This window comes from Schistocerca serialis, chromosome 4 (assembly GCF_023864345.2).
Source record: "Schistocerca serialis cubense isolate TAMUIC-IGC-003099 chromosome 4, iqSchSeri2.2, whole genome shotgun sequence".
In the NCBI taxonomy this organism is placed as follows: Eukaryota; Metazoa; Arthropoda; class Insecta; order Orthoptera; family Acrididae; genus Schistocerca; species Schistocerca serialis.
Genome location: NC_064641.1, coordinates 900,810,635 through 900,833,370, shown reverse-complemented (window position 1 = coordinate 900,833,370; position 22,736 = coordinate 900,810,635). Strand labels below are relative to the sequence as shown.

The following is a 22,736-nucleotide window of genomic DNA, read 5'->3' as shown; positions in this document are numbered from 1 at the left end:
ACAAACTAATCCGCCGTTGCACTAATAGTAGTAGACAACAGATGAATAAATTTGTGTTGAGGGCATTTATTCACTTCACCAACCATAATACTGCCTGTAATTTACCAACGTTATGGGAAGTTAAGACAGCAATGACAAGATGATGCGAGAGGTATTTGGCCGCCCTCCAATCCCATACGAAGTCAGTGAACTGTAGAAATCGTCCATGCACTTCGTAAATCCCTTTGACATACAGAGAGAAGGCGAGGAAAGACTTGGTTACGTCGCATCCACAATCAAAAATTTGAATGATTTGGCGACTTCCTCCCCATACTCGTCTTGCTTAGGTCACAGAAAAGTGAAGAGGTGTTCGAAAAAGCTGACCCATTTCAGTGAGTAAAATAATAACAATAAGATAAGTTTCCTTCAATTTACGTCTATGGTCACAAACTTTTTGTTAACAGATTACCGGTTTCGGTCTTTAATGATCATCATCAGATCACTTTCACAAAAACAAAGTCCTAATGTACTGGAGCCATAGTGCCATCGTAGAATCAATTCCAACATCGTCAAGTACATATAAATAACATCACATGCATTTATATGTACTTGACGATGCTGGTGCTGATTCCGCATTTAACATTTGACGATGACACTATGGGTGCAGTACGTTAGGACTTTGTTTTTATGAAACAGGTCTGATGATGGTCATTAAAGACCGAAACTGGTAATCTGTTAACAAAAAGTTTGTGATCATAGAAGTAAATTAAAAGAAACTTTTTACATATACGGGTAACTATTTTTTCGCGACGATGTCGCAGCTTGTGAAAATAACAATAAGAGATACCTGTTCAGCGTTGTGGCTGCTGAAATATGCTGTAAGAAATGTGTGGGAGTACTCACGGAGGCCTGTACGGTGTGATCGTAGTAGTCCTGAAAGCCGTTCCAGAAGCCGAAGTGGGAGTCGAAGCCGCGGTAGGTGGGCGTGTACTCCTTCTTGAAGAAACCCAGGTGCCACTTGCCGACGGCGTGCGTCACGTAGCCGAGCCCCCGCAGGCGCTGTGGGAGCAGCGTCTCGTTCAGAGGAAGGCCCCACGGTTCCGGCTCCAGGATCACCAGGTGCTGCATGCCTGGAAAGCGCCGTGGCGTCATTTAAACAACGGCTCAGCAGGTACACTGAAGGAAGAAGAACATCGCAACACCAAAAAGCACTTAAGGGGGGTAGGACGTCAAATGGGCCGACTTGGAGCAGGAGAGGCACCACAGGAAGTCGGCCAGTTTGACGTCCTGCTCCCCCGTAACATAGCAAGATCTTAGGTAATGTAAACGCGAAATAAGCTATTTCAGATGCGAAGTGGCGGTATCATAATAACCGGCGTAAGTGTCAGGCTGTTGAATGGAAGCATGCAAACGTACATGCATTGTGTTGTACAGGTGGCGATATCAGTTTGTAGGACGAATTTGCATGCCTGTTGCACTTGGTCGGTCGATACAGGGACGGTTAATGCTGTCTGTCAATGACGCTAAAGTTATGGCACGACGATGTCCATTACGTGCGCGACTGGAGACCTGCTGATCGAGCAGGCCAAGGCAGAGCATGTTGGATTATAACAGCAGTATATGGCCGAGCATTATCCTGTTGGAAAACGCCCACTGAAATGCAGTTCGTGAATGGTAGCACAACAGGTCGAATCACCAGACTGACGTACGAATTTGCAGTGAAGGTGCTTGGCGTAACAACGAGATTGCTCCTCCTGTCATAGATAGTCGCACTACACACCATTATTCCTAGTCTAGGTCCAGTGTGTCTAGCACGCATACAAGGTGGATGCAGGTCCTCAACTGGCCTACTTCTAATCAATAGACGGCCATAACTGACAACGAGGCAAAACCAGATTTCATCACAAAACAGAACGGACCTCTACTCTGTCCTCCAATGGGCTCTCGCTTGACACCATTGAAGTCGCCAATGGCGGTTGTTTGGAGTCAGTGGAATGCCCGGTACAGGACGTCCGGCTTGGAGCTGTCCTTAGAGTAACCTATTTGTAACAGTTCGCTGTGTCACTGTGGAGCCAACCGCTGCTCTAATAGCCGCTACAGATGGGTCAGAGCGACTGCCAAACACGACGGTCTTCGCTCCCGGTAGCCCGGAGCCCTGTCTTCTTGCGACCATTCCTTCTTATGACCACCACTGCCGACAGTCACGTAAAGTGGCTATGTACCTGTTACGTCTTTCTGTAACATCGCAGAAGGAACGTCCAGCATCTCTTAGCCCGACCTCGTTTATGCTCATTGAGGTACTGGTAATGCGTCTTTGTCGCTTAAAGGTATATTTGGCTAATATCAAAGGTAACTAACGCTCAAGACCATTACAGCGTTTATTTAAAGAAAATCTGATTTGCATCCTCACAGTGGCGCTACTAGAACCATCCTTATGCGACACCCGCTGAATCTGAACACATATCATCTTTCCGACGTAGAAACACGCCGACCAACTTTCTTTTATGTCGCAAAACTCCTTTTTAGTGTTGTGATTTTCTTTCCGTAAGTGCATAATAGATCTGGATAGCACATGGGAGAACAGATTTAGTAACAGTTAGTTTGTTTGGAATATCATCTACCGCATCAGTTGTTACAGCCATTACTCGATTTTTTGCTGCTTAGGCGTGCTCCAGTTTGATAGTTACAACAAACCCCACTTTGCCATTACTGTCAAAGCATCATCATTCGTGATTCTATAAGTACAGGATAAATAAAAGCCGGCCGAAGTGGCCGTGCGGTTAAAGGCGCTGCAGCCTGGAATTGCAAGACCTCTACGGTCGCAGGTTCGAATCCTGCCTCGGGCATGAATGTTTGTGATGTCCTTAGGTTAGTTAGGTTTAACTAGTTCTAAGTTCTAGGGGACTAATGACCTCAGCAGTTGAGTCCCATAGTGCTCAGAGCCATTTGAACCATTTTTTTGATAAATAAAAATTGCTGCGCCTGGATTCTCATTTTCACGTATTTCGGAACAGGCAGACTTAAAAAAAAAAAAAATAAATAAAAAATAAAAAAATAAATAAAAAAAAATCGAATGCAACCTCTGAGACACTCTAGTTGCCTGCTGGGAATGGACGATAGAACTTTATTCCACGATCATCAAGATTCGAACAGGCTACTTCCGAGCTGAGCGCCATCACACGGGCTCGTGTTAATAACCTCGGCTAGAATTTTTCTTATTTAGCCAAGTTTATTATGTTTTCTTGCTTTCGGCTAGTCAGTTACATTCGTGTTACGACTCTCCACTGTTAGCTGTTATGAAGCTTCTGTCATGGAGAGGAATAAGTAACATTATGAAACTCCCTGGCAGATTAAAACTGTGTGCCGGACCGAGACTAGAACTCGGGACCTTTGCCTTTCGCGGGCAAGTGCTCTACCAACTGAGCTACCCAAGCACGACTCACACCCAGTCCTCAAAGCTTTACTTCTGCCAGTACCTCGTCTCCTACCTTCCAAATTTTACAGAAGCTCTGCTGCGAACCTTCCAGAACTAGCACTCTTGAAAGAAGGGATATTGCGGAGACATGGCCAGGAAGTTTCATATCAGCGCACACTCCACTGCAGAGTAAAAATCTCATTCAAGTAACCTTACGATGCCTTCTCAGAAATTATGTACACGATAACAATAAATCTACAGAGAAGTTGCAGTAACTTAAGGTGTGCCGCAGGAAAGAGTGTTGGGATCTTGCTGTTCATGTTGTATAGCAATGACCCTGCAGGCAATATTAATAGCAGCGTCCGGACTTTCGAAGATGTTGCTGTTATCTATAAAGAAATAATAACTGGAAAATGGTGCACTGATACTAAGTCAGATGTCGATAAGATTTTAAAGTGATCCAAAAATTGGCAACTTTCTTTAAACTTTCATAAACGTAAAATTTTGTAGTTCACAAAGCGGAAAACGTAATATGCTGTAACTACAATATCCATCAGTCACAATTGTGATCGGTCAACTGACACAAAAACCTAGCTGAAAGTGAAGAAGATCTTGTAGTCCTACTGAATAGAATGGATAAAGCTATGGGGGAAGAGTATAATGAGAATTAATAAAGCAAAAACAAAAGTAATGGTATGCGACTAAATAGATCAAGTGAATGTCCAAGTACATGTAGGCAATGAACTTCTAGAAACAAGTTGATAAATTTACTTATCTGGGCAGTAATGTTACCAGGGATGGAAGGAGCAAGGCAGAAGTGAGAAGTAGAATTGCTCAAGCAAAGGCTGCTTTTAACAAGAAGAAAACCATCTTAACATCTAAGAGCATCAGCCTTGAAATCAGGAAAAGATTTTTGAAATCATATGTGTGGAATGTGGCATGCTATGGGTGTGAAACGTGAACTCTCGGGACAGAGGAAAACCAGAAGCTAAATACTTTTGAAATGTGGTGCTATAGACGCATGCTCAAAATAAAATGTACCGACAAGGTCCCAAACGAAGTGGTTCTGGAAAGAGCGGTTGAGAGGAGAAGTTTCCGGAGTTTCATTGTTAAAAGAAGAGTGCAATTTACAGGCTATCTATTAAGACGTAAAGGACTCCTGAACACAATCATAGAGGGATATGTCGAGGGAAAAAGACCAAGAGGAAGACCACGACTGAGGTACATGGATCAAATCGTGAGCTGCCATTGTAGCTGTTGCAAACCTATCCTTGGATTGACCACTACAGAAGAAGAATAACCTGTAGGAACATGAAATTCGAAGGTCGTATGGACTGAGTCATAGTTAAAACAGGTTGCAGACTTCCGTCTGTTTGTAGAAAACTAGTGAAATGCTATTAGCCTGCAAAAGACTTTGTTTGCAAAACACCTGTGCGACCTGTCCTGGAATAAAGCTTAATTGTGTAGGAACCACAAGACTAAGAGGGTATACTAATCGTGTATAAAGATGGACAGGACGAGTGGTCAGGGAGATGCGGAAGAAGCTAAACTGGAAAATGTTTAAAAACAGACGGGAACTATTCTATGAATGCCTAGTTAGGAGAAGTTTGAAGAACCAACTTTATATGATGAATCTAGGAATATATTACACGCCCCCTAACGATACGTATCCCTGCCGTTGGGTTCGTGAAGACAAGACTGTGGTAATTACAGCGAGCAATGATTCTTGCCGTATTCCCCACGAGAATGGAGCGGAGGGAAGTCCTAATAACAGGTACAACGTCAAGTACCCCCCGACGCGTACTTGACAGTGGGTTACACAGCGTGGATGTAGGTGTATGTTTCTGTCTCTCGTCATCAGCTAGGTGGCAAAACTTACAGGTTGGTGTAAATCAGAAAGAAATTAACTGTCATGTGTAGTGGTGTAAAATGCCTGGGTATTTTAAAGTTGGGACAAACGCACCAGATAAATGCCCGAGTATTTACTCATTTTAAAGACTAATTAATAAGTGGTGCTCATAAAAAGAATTTTAAGATGCTATTTTGTGTAGAAAAGTGTGTTTTGTAGCAGTACTTAGTGGTTGAGTAATCAAGCTGAAAAAGTTACTTGAGAGTTAGGGAAGAGTTCTTAGGGGAAATAATTTGGACTGCTAACACAACTTTTTACATCCTTAATAAGGTCAACTTTTTCTTGACAGCACTGTGGTCATACGGAAGTAGATAAAGGAAGAATCAGAGTAAAAAATGATTCAAATGGCTCTGAGCACTATGGGTCTTAACATCTGAGGTCATCAGTCCCGTAGAACTTAGAACAACTTAAATCTAACTAACCTAAGGACATGACACACATTCAAGTTCGAGGCAGGATTCGAACCAGCAACCGTAGCAGTCCTGTGGTTCCGGACTGAAGCGCCTAGAACCGCTCGAAGGATCAGAGTAGAAAACTATAGTCTTATACAAATATTGACACATGTGACAATAAATCACGTTTTTTTTCTTGACCCAAAACAGTTTAACATTTAATAAAACCATGTATCATCAAGTGTGTGTGTGTGTGTGTGTGTGTGTGTGTGTGTGTGTGTATGAGGGAGAGAAAGAGAGAGAGAGAGAGAGAGAGAGAGAGAGAGAGAGGGGGGGGGGGGGGGAGAGAGAGAGAGACTGAGAATGAAGAGTAGAACTGGTAAAAAGAAAAAGGAGATTATAAATGATAAGCAGCTGTCAGAATCTTGATATCGCATGTTGGAATACTAGTAAAAAATGTGCTTCCGCTTCTTTCCTTTCATTCTTAGTAATAACAGCAATGAATGATACATGTAGGTTTAAGTGTAAACACTTAGTAACTTTCAGTATCGGCGGTGTCGTCACCTGCCTTATTTTAATTGGCAAATTATACAGTCTTGCAGTAACACTTTAAAACGACCGGCCCACATCACTAGTCGTGTGGCACTGTTTGCAAGAGCACCCCGACGGGTAATTCATCAGCGTCGGACTACAATGAGGCGACAAACATCATGGGATAGCGATATGCACATATACATACGGCAGCTGTATCACGTACACGAGGTATAAAAGGGCAGTGCAAATGTTCAAATGTGTGTGAATTCCTAAGGGACCAAACTGCTGAAGTCATCGGTCCCTAAACTAGCAGACTACTTAAACTACGAGGTGCATTCAAGTTCTAAGGCCTCCGATTTTTTTTCTGTTTAACTACTCACCCGAAATCGATGAAACTGGCGTTACTTCTTGACGTAATCGCCCTGCAGACATTTTTCACAACGCTGACGCCATGATTCCATGGCAGCGGCGAAGGCTTCTTTAGGAGTCTGTTTTGACCACTGGAAAATCGCTGGGGCAATAGCAGCACGGCTGGTGAATGTGCGGCCACGGAGAGTGTCTTTCATTGTTGGAAAAAGCCAAAAGTCACTAGGAGCCAGGTCAGGTGAGTAGGGAGCATGAGGAATCACTTCAAAGTTGTTATCACGAAGAAACTATTGCGTAACGTTAGCTCGATGTGCTGGTGCGTTGTCTTGGTGAAACAGCACACGCGCAGCCCTTCCCGGACGTTTTTGTTGCAGTGCAGAAAGGAATTTGTTCTTCAAAACATTTTCGTAGGATGCACCTGTTACCGTAGTGCCCTTTGGAACGCAGTGGGTAAGGATTACGCCCTCGCTGTCCCAGAACATAGACACCATCATTTTTTAGCACTGGCGGTTACCCGAAATTTTGTTGGTGGAGGTGAATCTGTGTGCTTCCATTGAGCTGACTGGCGCTTTGTTTCTGGATTGAAAAATGGCATCCACGTCTCATGCATTGTCACAACCCACTAAAAGAAAGTCCCATTCATGCTGTCGTTGCGCGTCAACATTGCTCGGCAACATGTCACACGGGCAGCCATGTGGTCGTCTGTCAGCATTTGTGGCACCCACCTGGATGACACTTTTCGCATTTTCAGGTCGTCATGCAGGATTGTGTGTACAGAACCCACAGAAATGCCAACTCTCGAGGTGATTTGTTCAACAGTCGTTCGGCGATCCCCCAAAACAATTCTCTCCACTTTCTCGATCATGTCGTCAGACCAGCTTGTGCGAGCCCGAGGTTGTTTCGGTTTGTTGTCACATGATGTTCTGCCTTCATTAAACTGTCGCACCCACGAAAGCACTTTCGACACATCCATAACTCCATCACCACATGTCTCCTTCAACTGTAGATGATTTTCAATTGGTTTCACACCACGAAAATTCAGAAAACGAATGATTGCACACTGTTCAAGTAAGGAAAACGTCGCCATTTTAAGTATTTAAAACAGTTCTCATTCTCGCCGCTGGCGGTAAAATTCCATCTTCCGTACGGTGCTGCCATCTCTGGGACGTATTGATAATGAACGCGGCCTCATTTTAAAACAATGCGCATGTTTCTATCTCTTTCCAGTCCGGAGAAAAAAAATCGGAGGCCTTAGAACTTGAAGGCACCTCGTAACTTACACTAAGGACAACACACACACACACACCCATGCCCGAGGGAGGACTCGAAGCTCCGTTGGGAGGAGCCGCGCAATTCGTGACATGGCGCCTCTAGCCGCGCGGCCACTCCGCGCGGCGGGGCAGTGCATTGGCGGAGCTGTCATATGTACACATGTGATCCATGTAATTATGGTCGCACGACTGGAATTAACAGATGTGTAGCGTGTATTGATAGCTGGAGCTAGATGCATGGGACATCCCATTTCGGGAATCGTTAGAGAATCCGATATTCTGAGATGCACAGTGTCAAGAGTGTCGCCGAGAATGCGAACATTTCACGCATTCCCTCTGACTAAGGCGGATGCAGTGGCCGACGACCGACGCTTCACGACGGGGAGCAGCCGTGTCTGCGTAAAGTTGTCAGTGCTAACTGTGGGCTCCTGCCCACTCGTCTCTTGTAGGGTGCGTAAAGGAAATCTGAGAAAGACGAAGGTGATGAGAAGTAGCAGAAATGAGAACAGCGAGAAACTTAACATCAGGGTTGATGGTCACGAAGTACATGAAGGTAAGGAATTCTGCTACCCAGGCAGTAAAATAACCAATGACGGACGGAGCAAGGAGGACATCAAAAGCAGACTCGCTATGGCAAAAAAGGCATTTCTGGCCAAGAGAAGTCCATTAATATCAAATATCGGCCTTAATTTGAGGAAGAAATTTCTGAGGATGTACGTCTGGAGTACAGCATTGTATGGTTCAAATGGCTCTGAGCACTATGGGACTCAACTGCTGAGGACATTAGTCCCCTAGAACTTAGAACTAGTTAAACCTAACCAACCTAAGGACATCACAAACATCCATGCCCGAGGCAGGATTCGAACCTGCGACCGTAGCGGTCTTGCGGTTCCAGACTGCAGCGCCTTTAACCGCACGGCCACTTCGGCCGGCCAGCATTGTATGGTAGTGAAACATGGACTGTGGGAAAACCGGAACAGAAGGGAATCGAAGCATTTGAGATGTGGTGCTATAGACGAATGTTGAAAATTAGGTGGACTGATAAGGTAAGGAATGAGGAGGTTCTACGCAGAATCGGAGAGGAAAGGAATATGTGGAAAACACTGATAAGGAGAAGGGACAGGATGATAGGACATCTGCTAAGACGTGAGGGAGTGACTTCCATGGTACTAGAGGGAGCTGTAGAGGGCAAAAACTGTAGAGGAAGACAGAGATTGGAATACGTCAAGCAAATAATTGAGGACGTAGATTGCAAGTGGAACTCTGAGATGAAGAAGTTAGCACAGGAAAGGAATTCGTGGCGGGCCGCATAAAAAAAAAGAATGCTCCTATCTAGCTATAAAACAATACAAGCAAATCACGTTAATGCTTTTTATTACAATAAAGTAGATTGACAGTACTTTGGTTTACAAGAACGTGTCGCGAGCTACTGGTGACGTGCAAATAGTGTCCTTCGTTATATTCAAAGTCTATGTAAGTTATTCACACTCGCTCATGAGTCAGTGCTATCGTTAATATCAAATGGTTCAAATGGCTCTGAGCACTGTGCGACTTAACTTCTGAGGTCATCAGTCGCCTCGAACTTAGAACTAATTAAACCTAACTAACCTAAGGAAATCACACACACATCCATGCCCGAGGCAGGATTCGAACCTGCAACCGGAGCGGTCGCTCGGCTCCAGACTGTAGCGCCTAGAACCGCATGGCCACTCCGGCCGGCTATCGTTAATATCACTGCTCCTCAATGCCTCTCTGCTTGTGTCCGTCTTCTCTCCGAGGCTGGCAGGAGCGGCGCTTATGTTCTCTTCTTGTAGAGGCCGCTCCTGTCGTGGTGCGGTCCTAGTCAGCGGTCCACTGGCTGACGTCGTCTCACAGCCTTCTCTGCTCTAGCATTCTTCATCTTCGTGTTGGCGCTTTTCGTTACGCCGAAACAGTAACAGACAAAAAACACTGCATGAAACGGCCAGAGACATCAATGTAGGACGTACTACTAACTTATACATTAGGATAGTGCGACGAAATCTGGCGTTAATGTCCTGTAGGAGTGTTTGCCTTTGTTGACATTGCGACACCGCCTTCAGCGCCTCCCCTGGGCTCGTGACATGGGTGGAACCTAGACGACTGGTAAGCCGTAGCCTGTTAGATGAGTGCCTATTTCAGTTGGTAAGATCTAATGGTAAGTTTCGAGTGTGGTGAGGAGACCTCGAAGCCACGGACCAAAGTTGTCAACAAGGCACTGTAGAAGCTGATTCCGGACGCTGTGGCCGAGCGGTTCTAGGCGCTTCAGTCCGAAACCGCGCTGCTGCTACGGTCAAAGGTTCAAATCCTGCCTCGGGTATGTGTGTGATGTCCTTAGGTTAGTTAGGTTTAAGTGAGCCGGTTCGAATCCTCCCTTGGGCGTAGATGTGTGTGATGTCTTTAGGTTAGTTAGGTTTAAGTAGTTCTAAATGTAGGGAACTGATGACCTCAGATGTTCAGCCCAATAGTGCTTACAGCCATTTCAACCAAGCAAGCTGCTGATGGCTCCATAATGGTATGGGCTGTGCTTACATGGAACGGACTGCGTCACTGACTACAATTTGTAATGTTCACCAACTTGGAGATCATTTGTAGGCATTCATGGACTTCAAGTCCCAAACAACGATGGGATTTTTATGGATGACAATAGATCATGTCACTGGGCCACAAATGTTCAAGACTGATTTGAAGGATATTCTGCACAATTCGAGCAAATGATTTAGCCAACCAGGTCGCCCGACATGAATCGTGTCGAACTTTTATGTGACTTTTTCGATAAGTCATTTTGTGCACAAAACCCTAATGGACGCGCGGAAAATGCTGAATACCTATTGGCCAAAATGTTAAGCAGCCAATCAGATCATCTCGAGCACTTCTACATTCGCGGTATTTCTAATATCAGCCAATCACTTTACCACAAGTAACTTACACTAGAAATCTCGTAATTCCGAAACTAAATAAAATAAAATAAAACAAAATACTATCCTTTTCCACAAAATAAATTACTAACACATGAATCCATGAACCATGGACCTTGCCGTTGGTGGGGAGGCTTGCGCGACTCAGCGATACAGATGGCCGTACCGTAGGTGCAACCACAACGGAGGGGTATCTGTTGAGAGACCAGACAAACGTGTGGTTCCTGAAGAGGGGCAGCAGCCTTTTCAGTAGTTGCAGGGGCAACAGTCTGGATGATTGATGGGTCTGGCCCTGTAACACTAACCAAAACGGTCTTGCTGTGCTGGTACTGCGATCGGCTGAAAGCAAGGGGAAACTACAGCCGTTATTTTTCCCGAGGGCATGCAACTTTACTGTATGGTTAAATGACGATGGCGTCCTCTTGGGTAAAATATTCGGGAGATAAAATAGTCCCCCATTCGGATCTCCGGGCGGGGACTGCTCAAGAGGACGTGGTTATCAGGAGAAAGAAAACTGGCGTTCTACGGATTAGAGCGTGGAATGTCAGATCCCTTAGTCGGGCAGGTAGGTTACAAAATTTAAAAAGGGGAATGGGTAAGTTAAAGTTAGATATAGCTGGAAACAGTGAAATTCGGTGGCAGGGGGAACAAGACTTTTGGTCAGGTGAATACAGGGTTATAAATACTAAATCAAATAGGGGTAAGGAGTAGGTTTAATAATGAATAAGAAATAGGAGTGCGGGTAAGCTACTACAAACAGCATAGTGAACGCATTATTGTGGCCAAGATAGACACGAAGCCCATGCCTACTACAGTAGTACTAGTTTATATGCCAACTTGCACTGCAGATGATGAAGAAATTGATGAAATGTATGATGAGATAAAAGAAATTATTCAGGTAGTGAAGGGAGACGAAAATTTAATAGTCATGCGTGACTGGAATTCGAGAGTAGGAAAATGGAGAGAAGGAAACGTAGTGGGTGAATATGGATTGGGGCTAAGAAATGAAAGAGGAAGCCGTCTGGTAGAATTTTGCACAGAGCATAACTTAGTCATAGCTAACACTTGGTTCAAGAATCATAAGAGAAGTTTGTATACCTGGAAGTATCCTCTAGATACTAGAAGGTATCAGATAGATTATATAATGGTAAGACAGAGATTTAGGAACCAGGTTTTAAATTTTAAGACATTTCCAGGGGCAGATGTGGACTCTGATCACAATCTATTGGTTACGAACTGTAGACTATGTTGTGGATTGGCAAGACACCCAACCCACTATGAGAGGAAGCCAAAAGGCACGCGTTTTAGCTCACGCAGGCTGGCGTGACGTCTGTAACAGGACAAGGAAATGAGACTAGCAAAAAAAGGACGTAGCTGTGGAATACTTAACTTTAATCCATAAATGATGAACATCGCTCTTGACAGTACATGTTTTACAGCATCAATAGTAACTGGTAATGGCGCCTTGCTAGGTCGTAGCCAATGACGTAGCTGAAGGCTCTGCTAACTATCGTCTCGGCAAATAGCGTATTTTGTCAGTGAACCATCGCTAGCAAAGTCGGCTGTACAACTGGGGCGAGTGCTAGGAAGTCTCTCTAGACCTGCCGTGTGGCGGCGCTCGGTCTGCAATCACTGATAGTGGCGACACGCGGGTCCGACGTATACTAACGGACCGAGGCCGATTTAAAGGCTACCACCTAGCAAGTGTGGTGTCTGGCGGTGACACCACAGACTAAAACTGAAGAAACTGCAAAAAGGTGGGAATTTAAGGAGATGGGACCTGGATAAACTGACTAAACCAGATGTTGTACAGAGTTTCAGGGAGAGCATAAGGGAACGAATGACAGGAATGGGGGAAACAAATACAGTAGAAGAAGAATGGGTATCTCTGAGGGATGAAGTAGTGAAGGCAGCAGAGGATCAAGTGGGTAAAAAGACGAGGGCTAGTAGAAATCGTTAGTTAACAGAAGAAATATTGAATTTATTTGATGAAAGGAGAAAATGTAAAAATGCAGTAAATGAAGCAGGCAAAAAGGAATACAAAAGTCTCAAAAATGATATCGACAGGAAGTGCAAAATGGCTAAGCGGGGATGGCTAGAGGACAAATGTAAAGATGTAGAGGCTTATCTCACTGGGGGTAAGATAGATACTGCCTACAGGAAAATTAAAGAGGCCTTTGGAGAAAAGAGAGACTCTTGCATGAATATCAATTCGAATAATACGAATTCTTTACAGACGAATGGAAAAACTGGTAGAAGCCGACCTCGGGGAAGATCAGTTTGGATTCCGTATAAATACTGGAACACGTGAGGTAATACTGACCTTACGGCTTATCTTAGAAGAAAAATTAAGGAAAGGCAAACCTACGTTTTTAGCATTTGTAGACTTAGAGAAAGATTTTGACAATGTTGACTTGAATACTCACTTTCAAATTCTAAAGGTGGCAGGGGTAAAATACTGGGAGCGAAAGGCTATTTACAATTTGCACAGAAACCAGATGGCAGTTATAAGGGTCGAGGGACATGAAAGGGAAGCAGTGGTTGGGAAGGGAGCGAGACAGGGTCGTAGCATCTCCCCGATGTTATTCAATCTGTATATTGAGCCAGCAGTAAAGTAAACAAAAGAAAAATTAGGAGCAGGAATTAAGATCCGTGGAGAAGAAATAAAAACTTTCAGGTTCGCCGATGACATTGTAATTCTGTCAGAGACAGCAGAGGACTTGGAAGAGCTGTTGAACGGAATGGACAGTGTTTTGAAAGGAGGATATAAGATGAACATCAACAAAAGCAAAACGAGGATAATGGAATGTAGTCGAATTAAGTCAGGGAATGCTGAGGGAATTAGATTAGGAAATGAGACACTTAAAGTAGTAAAGGAGTCTTGTTATTTGGGGAGCCAAATAACTGATGATGGTCCAAGTAGAGAGGATATAAAATGTAGACTGGTAACGGCAAGGAAGCGTTTCTGAAGAAGAGAAATTTGTTAACATCGGGTATAGATTTAAATGTCAGGAAATCGTTTCTGAAAGTATTTGGATGGAGTGTAGCCATGTATGGAAGTGAAACATGGACAATAAATAGTTTGGACAAGAAGAGAGTAGAAGCTTTCAAAATGTGGTACTACAGAAGAAGGCTGAAGATTAGATGGGTAGATCACATAACTAATGAGGAGGTATTGAATAGAATTAGGGAGAAGAGGTGTTTGTGGCACAACTTTACAAGATGAAAGGACCGGTTGGTAGGACATGTTCTGAGGCATCAAGGAATCACAAATTTAGCATTGGAGGGCAGAATGAAGGGTAAAAATCGTAGAAGGAGACCAAGAGATGAATACACTAAGCAAATTCAGAAGGATGTAGGTTGCAGTAGGTACTGGGAGATGAAGAAGCTTGCACAGGATAGAATAGCATGGAGAGTTGCATCACACCAGTCTCAGGACTGAAAACCACAATAACAACAACAATAATACATTTAATACTCAACGTCAACTCTGACTGACATTTACAAAATCAAGCTCACTCGGACGTACGTCACCAATTTCCCTATTGCACAACAGCTTTGTCAGTCATACATTTACATAGTTTTAGTAAAATCTTACTTTCTCACTTGATGTACGTCCGCCATTCACTCTCTGTCTCTCCAAAACACTGAAACGACTAAAACACGATGAAACAATAATGATTTTCCAAAGTACTTTTTGTTAGGTTGGGTATCCTTGGTGAGGAAGCTAAAGTAAATTCCACAACATTAGATTATTTGAACTTATCCTCGTGATTGTAGCTTCAATTGATACTATAGATGAATGAAGTAAAGTTCCTAACTTCGTTTCACAATCCAGCATGGTTATCATGTGTTTTGGGTAAAAATTTATGTCTCCGAAAGTATTGAAGTTATTGATTTGAAATTTTAACAGTGTGGTTGTATTATCCATACAATTTGATATGAAAAGTATGAAAAAGATCGATTAATATTTAAAAGTAGTTTATCAGATTCGTAGAGAGTGCGTGTAGCGTATGGCACGCAGCGTTAAGCAAGTACAGCGTTCGGACGGCCCAGTAGCCAGCGTTAGTTATGCCAGCGTGAGAACCAACGTCTGCTCTCCTCCCGGCTAAGCGGCAAGCGGCGCTTTCAGTGCAAGACGACGAAACGAGACTACGAAAAATAAATGTAACTCCATCTTGGGCTCAGGAGCATGGGATAGCGGCTGGTAGAGTAAATGTATCAATACTGTACCATCAGTCGTTATTTTGATGTTTTATTATAAGGATAACAGTTTCGATATTCCATACACGTCATCTTCAGCCCTGTCGCATGTAAGAGACAAGGGCAGGTGCTGTCAAATGTGTAAAGAGCACACCTGCTCATGATCTTCGGATGCCTACAGCACTAGACACGAATGTTTTTGCCATGTCTTATACATGCACCAGTGGTATTTGGTGTCGTTCATGCGACACGCCTGAAGATAACGTTACTGGAACGTCGAAACTACTATCCTAGTAAAACATGAGCAAAATAACAGCTGTAGGTACACTGGCCGAAAAATACGTTTCCCGTCTTCCATTGGCTGTCCAGAACACTCCCTCATAAGTAAGTGTTGCATTTTTTGGCCTCTGATTAGCTGCCTTTGAAGAATCGAGACTCCAGAACGTCCTGACGCGACGTGGTGGCCAGGTAGGCTGAGGAAGAACGTGGATGAAGAAAGACATTGACTATCTTATCAAAAGTGTTGGACAGCTATAAGTGGACATTAATATGGGTATGTCCACTCTTCGCCTTTACGACGTTTCTTTTACGACGGTTTAGCCGGCCGGAGTGGCCGAGCGGTTAAAGGCGCTACAGTCTGGAACCGCACGACCGCTACGGTCGCAGATTCGAATCCTGCCTCGGGCATGGATGTGTGTGATGTCCTTAGGTTAGTTAGGTTTAAGTAGTTCTAAGTTCTAGGGGACTTATGACCACAGCAGTTGAGTCCCATAGTGCTCAGAGCCATTTTTTTTTTTACGACGGTTTGAAAGTGTGATGCTTGTGTGCCTTTCGACAAGAGCCGAAACCACAGAAAGTAGTGATGTTGAACGATGAGGTCTGGAGCGAAGACTACGTTGTAACCCTTCGCGAAGGTGTTCCATTGGGTGCAGGTCGGGACTCTCTGCAGGCTAGTCCATTTCAGGGACTTGCACTATCCACTTTGCTCCAAAAATGCTGCTTTATGACAGGGTGTGTTGTATCCACGGACCCAACCAACCAACCAACTTGCGCACGCGCGCCCTGACCGTGACATCGCTGGCCACAGTTCCTGCCGCGGCCGTCGGCGTCTCAGGGCGTTACCGCCGACGGAAGAGGTCGCGCCACGGCTGAGCTCGGGTCCGCAGTGCCCTCTGCCTTTTGCATATGAGGAGCAGCGCTGGCCCCGAGACGGAAAGTCTATTGTCGATTGTCTATTGCTAGCCTTTCGTGGAGTTTATAGTGGAGCCCTTGCAGTGTGATATTTGCTATTGTATTCGACTAGGCTCAGTACACGGATTACTCTCGGATATTACTTGGACTTCGTCAGAAATAAAGATAAGTTATCTCTTCATTCTAGCTGGCGCAATTCTTATCATTAATTACTTTTCGGCCAACAGACGTAGCTACATCTTGGTCACTACCCACGCTTTATACAATTTGTAGTGGCTGCCCCAAAAGTACCGCCGAGGACCTTCGGTTTGGGAGCCGTCACAAAAGGGTGCATTCCCATACTGATTGAAACAATCACTAAACAGTCACAGTCTCTCATCTGCTCCTCCACTGTACCCAATATATAACGTGTTCACGTCCTCGGAATTTAGCTTCCTGTTAATTGCAATAATGGGATTAGAAAGTAGCGACGAAAAATACTTCCATACCATAGCACCAGACACTACGTATTACAGCGGTAATACCCTTCAAGCTTTCACCAAACCCAAACCATTCGGCAGGACTGCCACTGTATACAGTGTGATTCGTCACTCCACTGTCTTAACGCCACCTGAAGCGTCGCTTAGCATTGACAACGGAAATCTGTGGCTTAGGAGGAGTTACTCGACTATTGTACCCAATTATTTTTACCTCAGTACGCGCAGTCATTGTACTAACTGGACTGCTGGAACTCACGAGTGATTCCTTCCGCTGATTTCATGGAATTTTTTAAAACCACCCTCAGCAATCTATGAGAGTCCCAGTCCCTCAGTACATGAGGTCTGTCTGGTCTTGATTTAGCTGCGGTTGTCCCTTCACGTTTCAGTTTAACAGTCATATCACCGACAAACGACCTGCGCAGTTTTAGAAGGTTTCAAAAGCCCGTGATGGATTAGTCACTCATTTGACGTCAGATGACTAGCCCATGTTCTACGTCACTGATCCGTCCTGGTCAACCATTTCCGCTGTTACTGCTGCCCTACTGATAACACAATAATTCTTTTATAATGGCGTGTATGCCACCCGTGACAGCTACAGATCAATTGTACAGTACATTGCGGTATCCGATTACATCCTGTTAGATGATATACGAGGCCTATTTCGTTTTCAAACTCCGTTCGGCCGCAAGTTAAAAACACAGTGAAAATCCTGGTGAAGCTGTGTGCAGATACACTGTGTAGTGTCCCTAGTATGCCTGTCTACCGCGCGACGTACCACTGTTCGGTTCTGAGTGCACAGTGAGCACGTAAAGATGCCCAGAAAGTAGTGTCTCTCCACAAGCGTGAAGTCCTGCTGAGGGGTTTCGCTGGTTTCATAACCCAACTCTCATACGTTTCCTTCTCCATGACAGTTCTCGACCGCACATTGCAGGGGCAAAGAAGACGCTCCAGCAGCGTTTCCGATGAAAAGTGTTTGATTACCAGCCGTATTGCCCGGACGTGGCTCCGTATAACTTTATTCATTCGCTCACACAAACCACTGGCTATGAGGACAGCTTTTGGCACAGACAACGAGCTACAGACAATGTAGGAAAGTGGTGCAAATCACAGGCCGCTGCCTCCTGTGACTGATTTTAGTTATGTATTAGTACAGTCATATGTAATTCATCTACATCTACCTCTACATAGATACTCTGCAAATCACATTTAAGTGCTTGGCAGAGGGTTCATCGAACCACCTTCACAATTCTCTATTATTCCAATCTCATATAGCGCGCGGAAAGAATGAACACCTATATCTTTCCGTACGACATCTGATTTCCCTTATTTTATCGTGATCGTTCCTCCCCATGTAGGTCGGTGTCAACAAAATATTTTCACATTCGGAGGAAAAAGTTAGTGATTGGAATTTCGTGAGAAGATTCCATCGCAACGAAAAACGACTTTCTTTTAATGCTTTCCAGCCCAAATCCTGTATTTCGTGATAATACAAAACGTGCTGCCCTTCATTGAACTTTTTCGATGTACTCTATCAGTCCTATCTGGCGCACAAGTATTCTAAACGAGGTCGGACAAGCGTTGTGTAGGCAGTAACCTTAGTGGATCTGTTACATTTTCTAAGTGTCCTGCCAATATAACGCAGTCTTTGCTTAGCCTTCCCCACAACACTTTCTATGTGTTCCTTCCAATTTATGTTGTTCGTAATTGTAAAACCTAGGTAATTAGTTGAATTTACGGCTTTTAGATTAGACTGATTTGTCGTGTAACCGTTTTAGCACTCTTGTGGATGACCTCACACTTTTCGTGATTTAGGGTCAACTGCAACTTTTGGCACCATTCAGATATCTTTTCTAAATCGTTTTGCAATTTGGTTTGATCTTCCGATGGCTTTATAAGTTGATAAACGACAACGTCATCAGCAAACAAACCGAAGACGGCTGCTCAGATTGTCTCCCAAATCGTTTAGATAGATAAGAAACAGCAAAGGGTCCATTACACTGCCTTGGGGAACGCCAGAAATCACTTCTGTTTTACTCGATGACTTTCCGTCAATTACTACAAACTGTGACCTCTCTGACAGGAAATCACAAATCCAGTGACATAACTGAGACGATAGTCCATGAGCGCGCAATTTCACTACTAGCCGCTTGTGTGGTACAGTGTCAAAATCCTTCTGGAAATCCAGACATACGGAATCGATCTGAAATCCCTTGTCAATAGCACTCAATATTTCAAGTAAATAAAGAGATAGTTGTATTTCACAAGAACGATGTTTTTTAAACCCATCTTGACTGCGTGTCAGTAGACCGTTTTCCTCGAGGTAATTCATAATGTTCGAACACACTATATGTTCCAAAATGCTGCTGCATATCGACGTTACGATATGGCCCTAAAATTTAGTGTATTACTACTACTACCTTTCTTGAATATTGGTGTGACTTGTGCACCTTTCCAGTCTTTGGGTTCGGATCTTTCACCGAGCGATCGGTTGTATATGACTGTTAAGTATGGAGCTGATGCATCAGCATACTCCGAAAGGAACCTAATTGGTATACAGTCTCGAACAGAAGACTTGCTTTTGTTAAGTGATTGAAGTTGCTTCACTACTCCGAGGATATTTACTTCTACGTTACTCATGTTGGCAGCTGTTCTAGATTCGAATTCTGGAATATTTACTTCGTCTTCTTTTGTGAAGGCATTTCGGAAGGCTGTGTTTAGTAACTCTGCTTTGGCAGCACTGTCTTCCGTAGCATCTGCATTGCTATCCCGCAGAGAAGGCATTGATTGTTTCTTGCCGCTAAGATATTTCACATACGATCAAAATCTCTTTGGATTTTCTGCCAGGTTTCGAGACAAAGTTTCATTGTTCCAACTGTTATAAGCATCTCGCATTGAAGGTCCCGCTAAATTTCGAGCTTCTGTAAAAGATCGCCAATCTTGGGGATTTTGCATCTGTTTAAATATGGCATGCTGGTTTCGTTGTTTCTCCAACAGCGTTCTAACCCGTTTTGTGTACCAAGGATTATGATTTAAAGTGATCGTGAGAGCGAGGGATACATACTTAAAATGTATAATTCTCAGGATAAATGAAGGTATGACGGCATCTCTAAAAATGTTTGGATACTCGTTGCCAAGAGCCAAGCAGCCTACAGTCGTTTGTAGCTATCCTAGTTACAGTCCAGATGAATGCCACCAATGGACTTAAGGACGTGCAGTTTCTTGGGATACGTAGGACGTTTATAGAAGACTCAGGGTGAGTCGAAAGGAATTCACGACGTGTGGCTAACTTCACGTGTTCAGCCGCAATGCCCATGTGAAATGTCTGGCTCTTACAACCGGCTCACATTTCCATGTTTTCGGCAGTAACGATGAGTGGAAATGTTGTTGTTGTCCAGGAAAGCAATCACGACAACATTTCACCCCAATCAATCAAAAAATGGTTCAAATGGCTCTGAGCACTATGGGACTTAACATCTGAGGTCATCAGTCCCCTAGAACTTAGAACTACTTAAACCTAACTAACTTAAGGACATCACACACATCCATGCCCGAGGCAGGATTCGAAACTGCGACCGTAGTAGTCGCGCGGTTCCAGATTGAAGCGTCTAGAAACGCTCGGCACACCGGCCGGCCCCCAATCAATCACGTGAGACTTGTAAAATATTGGAAATCTTCACTGATAGGTTTTCATATCAGCTGATGAACTTATAATATTATTGTCTACAATTATTTGCCAGCTGTGGGGCAACAGGTGGTGAAACCCAAGCACTTATTTACGCCTGGCAAGCAAATGATTTGGGGAATACCGGAAACCAATATATATATTAATCAAAGTTAGTAGAAATAACGCCGTGTTATAAGTTCTTAGTTGATTTCACTTTCTACGAAACACTTCACGAAATATTTTCATTTTCGTTTTCTTCACTATGAGATTTACCATTTTCTCTTTATCTTCGAACTCATTTTGGAGCTTTTTCACTTCTTTGTGCACATATAACACTGAGGTGTCAAGAGTCATGGGATAGCGATTTGGTGGTATCGCGCACCGAAGTTATAAAAAGGGAGTGCATTTGCGGAGCTGTCGTTTGTACTCTGCTGATAAATTAAAACGGTTTCCGACGTGATTGTAGCCGCACGGGACTTAACAGTCTCTGAATGAGGGATGGTAGTAGGAGCTAGACACATGCCACATTCCATTTCGGAAAACGTTACGAAATTCAATGTCCCGCTATCCGCGGTGTCAAGAGTGTACCGAGAATACCACAGTGGGCGACGGCCTTCACTTATCGACTAAGAGCAGTGGCATTTTTGTGGAGCTGTCACTGATAACAGACAGGCAACACTGCATGACATAATCGAAGAAATTAGTGTGGAATGTACGACCGGACAGTGGGGCCAAATTTCACGTTAGTGGGCTGTGGCAGCAGAAGACCGACGCGACTGCCTTTGCCAACAGCATTACATCCTACAGCGTTTCTTGTGGGATGGTGACCATACCGCTTGGACCCTAGACACTGGAAAACCGTGGTCTGATCAGATGAGTCCCGATGTCGGTTGGTAACAGCTGGTGGTAGGGTTCGAGTCTCGTGTAGCCATGAATCCAAGTCGTCAACAAAAAAAGCACTGTGGAATCTGATGGAGACTCCATAATGGTATGGGCTGTGTTTGCATGGAATCGACTGGGCCCTCAGGATGTTCAGCTACTCGGAGACCATTTGCAGCTATTTATGGACGTGATGTTCCCAAATAAAGATGGAATTTTTTTATATAACAATGCGCCGTGGTACTGGGCCACAGTTGTTCTCGATTTGTTTGAAGAACATTCTGTACAATTCGAGTGAATGATTTGGCCATCCAGATTACAGGACATGAATCCTATCGAACATTCAGGGGACGTAATCGAGAAGTCAGCTCGTGCACAAAATCCTGCACCGGCAACGCTTTCGCAGTTTTGGACGTCTATAGAGGCAGATGACTCAATAATTCGGCAGAGGACTTCCAGCGACTTGTTGGGTCAATGCCATGTCGAATTGCTACAAAACGCTGGGCAAGAGGAGGTCCGACCACCTATTAGGGAGAATCCCATGACTTCTGACCACTGTAGAGCAGAGAAAACATTAACAAGATAGTTTACAAATTAGTCGTCTGGCATTGTTTACTTGAGCAGATTGTTCACTGCACAGCTTGATTCCTTAGCATTTAGGCTTTTTCTAATACAACTGTCTATTGAAATATGGTTGTTTATTAAGTTTATATCACAAGTCTTCACGAACATTCCATGTTTGTTACGTATTTCTGCCTATCTTCGCATCTTGATGAAGGTCAAGATTGTTTTGTTGTCCCTGCTCATGACTTACGTTCCACTGGAATGCAGTTAATTTAAAATGTCGCCACATGTGAGAAGAACGTCAGCCATTATTGCAACTTTCTTTTTATATTGTGACGTGTCGTTCACGGAAATGTACTTCATTTGTCGTCAGAATTTCACACAAATTACTGCTAAGACTTTTTTCTCGTGTGTACAGGCACCAATTAACTTCTTGTTAATGACGTACAACGATCGATCTCCAGGAAAATCCCCTCAAAGATGCCGTGCAATCAGTATCGACACACTAGCATTGAAAATGAATTAGAACGTATGTGGAGCATGTGGTGCAATTCTTAACCAGTAGCTTCGTGTTTAGCCGTCCTGTTACGTCATTTAGTGCGTACTGGAAAAAGATTCGAGACTTCCACAAACACAAGTTTTTCCTTGGTGCTCGCTAAATAATGAAATTGTCGCAATTCTTCTAATCACGAGTATTTGCGACGGTACATACCATCTACAGCAAATGGCACAGAGGCTGTCTAGTCAAGGCTAACTTCCGTCTACTGCAGAGCTATGAGATTTACTAGGTTTTCTCCTGCTTCAGCTTGCTTTTTGTATTGTGAGGTTCAAGATAACAACGTGGTCCTTCTTGGACCACTACACTGTAGGAGTTTCTGCAGTGTCGCATGGGACCCTCAAATGAGCCACCGCGAGACACAAAAGACAATGAAATACATCCCTTTGTTCCATTTC

The 22,736-nt window shown here is 43.9% G+C and overlaps 1 protein-coding gene across 1 annotated transcript in view; it reads right to left on the bottom strand.

Moving 5' to 3' along the window:
* Positions 1-22,736, bottom strand: part of LOC126474832 (arylsulfatase B-like) — a 367,147-nt gene that overhangs the window by 292,238 nt on the left and 52,173 nt on the right. The window contains exon 3 of the mRNA XM_050102309.1: positions 883-1,109. Within this exon, the coding sequence (XP_049958266.1) occupies positions 883-1,109 (227 nt within the window). The remainder of the gene's footprint in view (positions 1-882; positions 1,110-22,736) is intronic.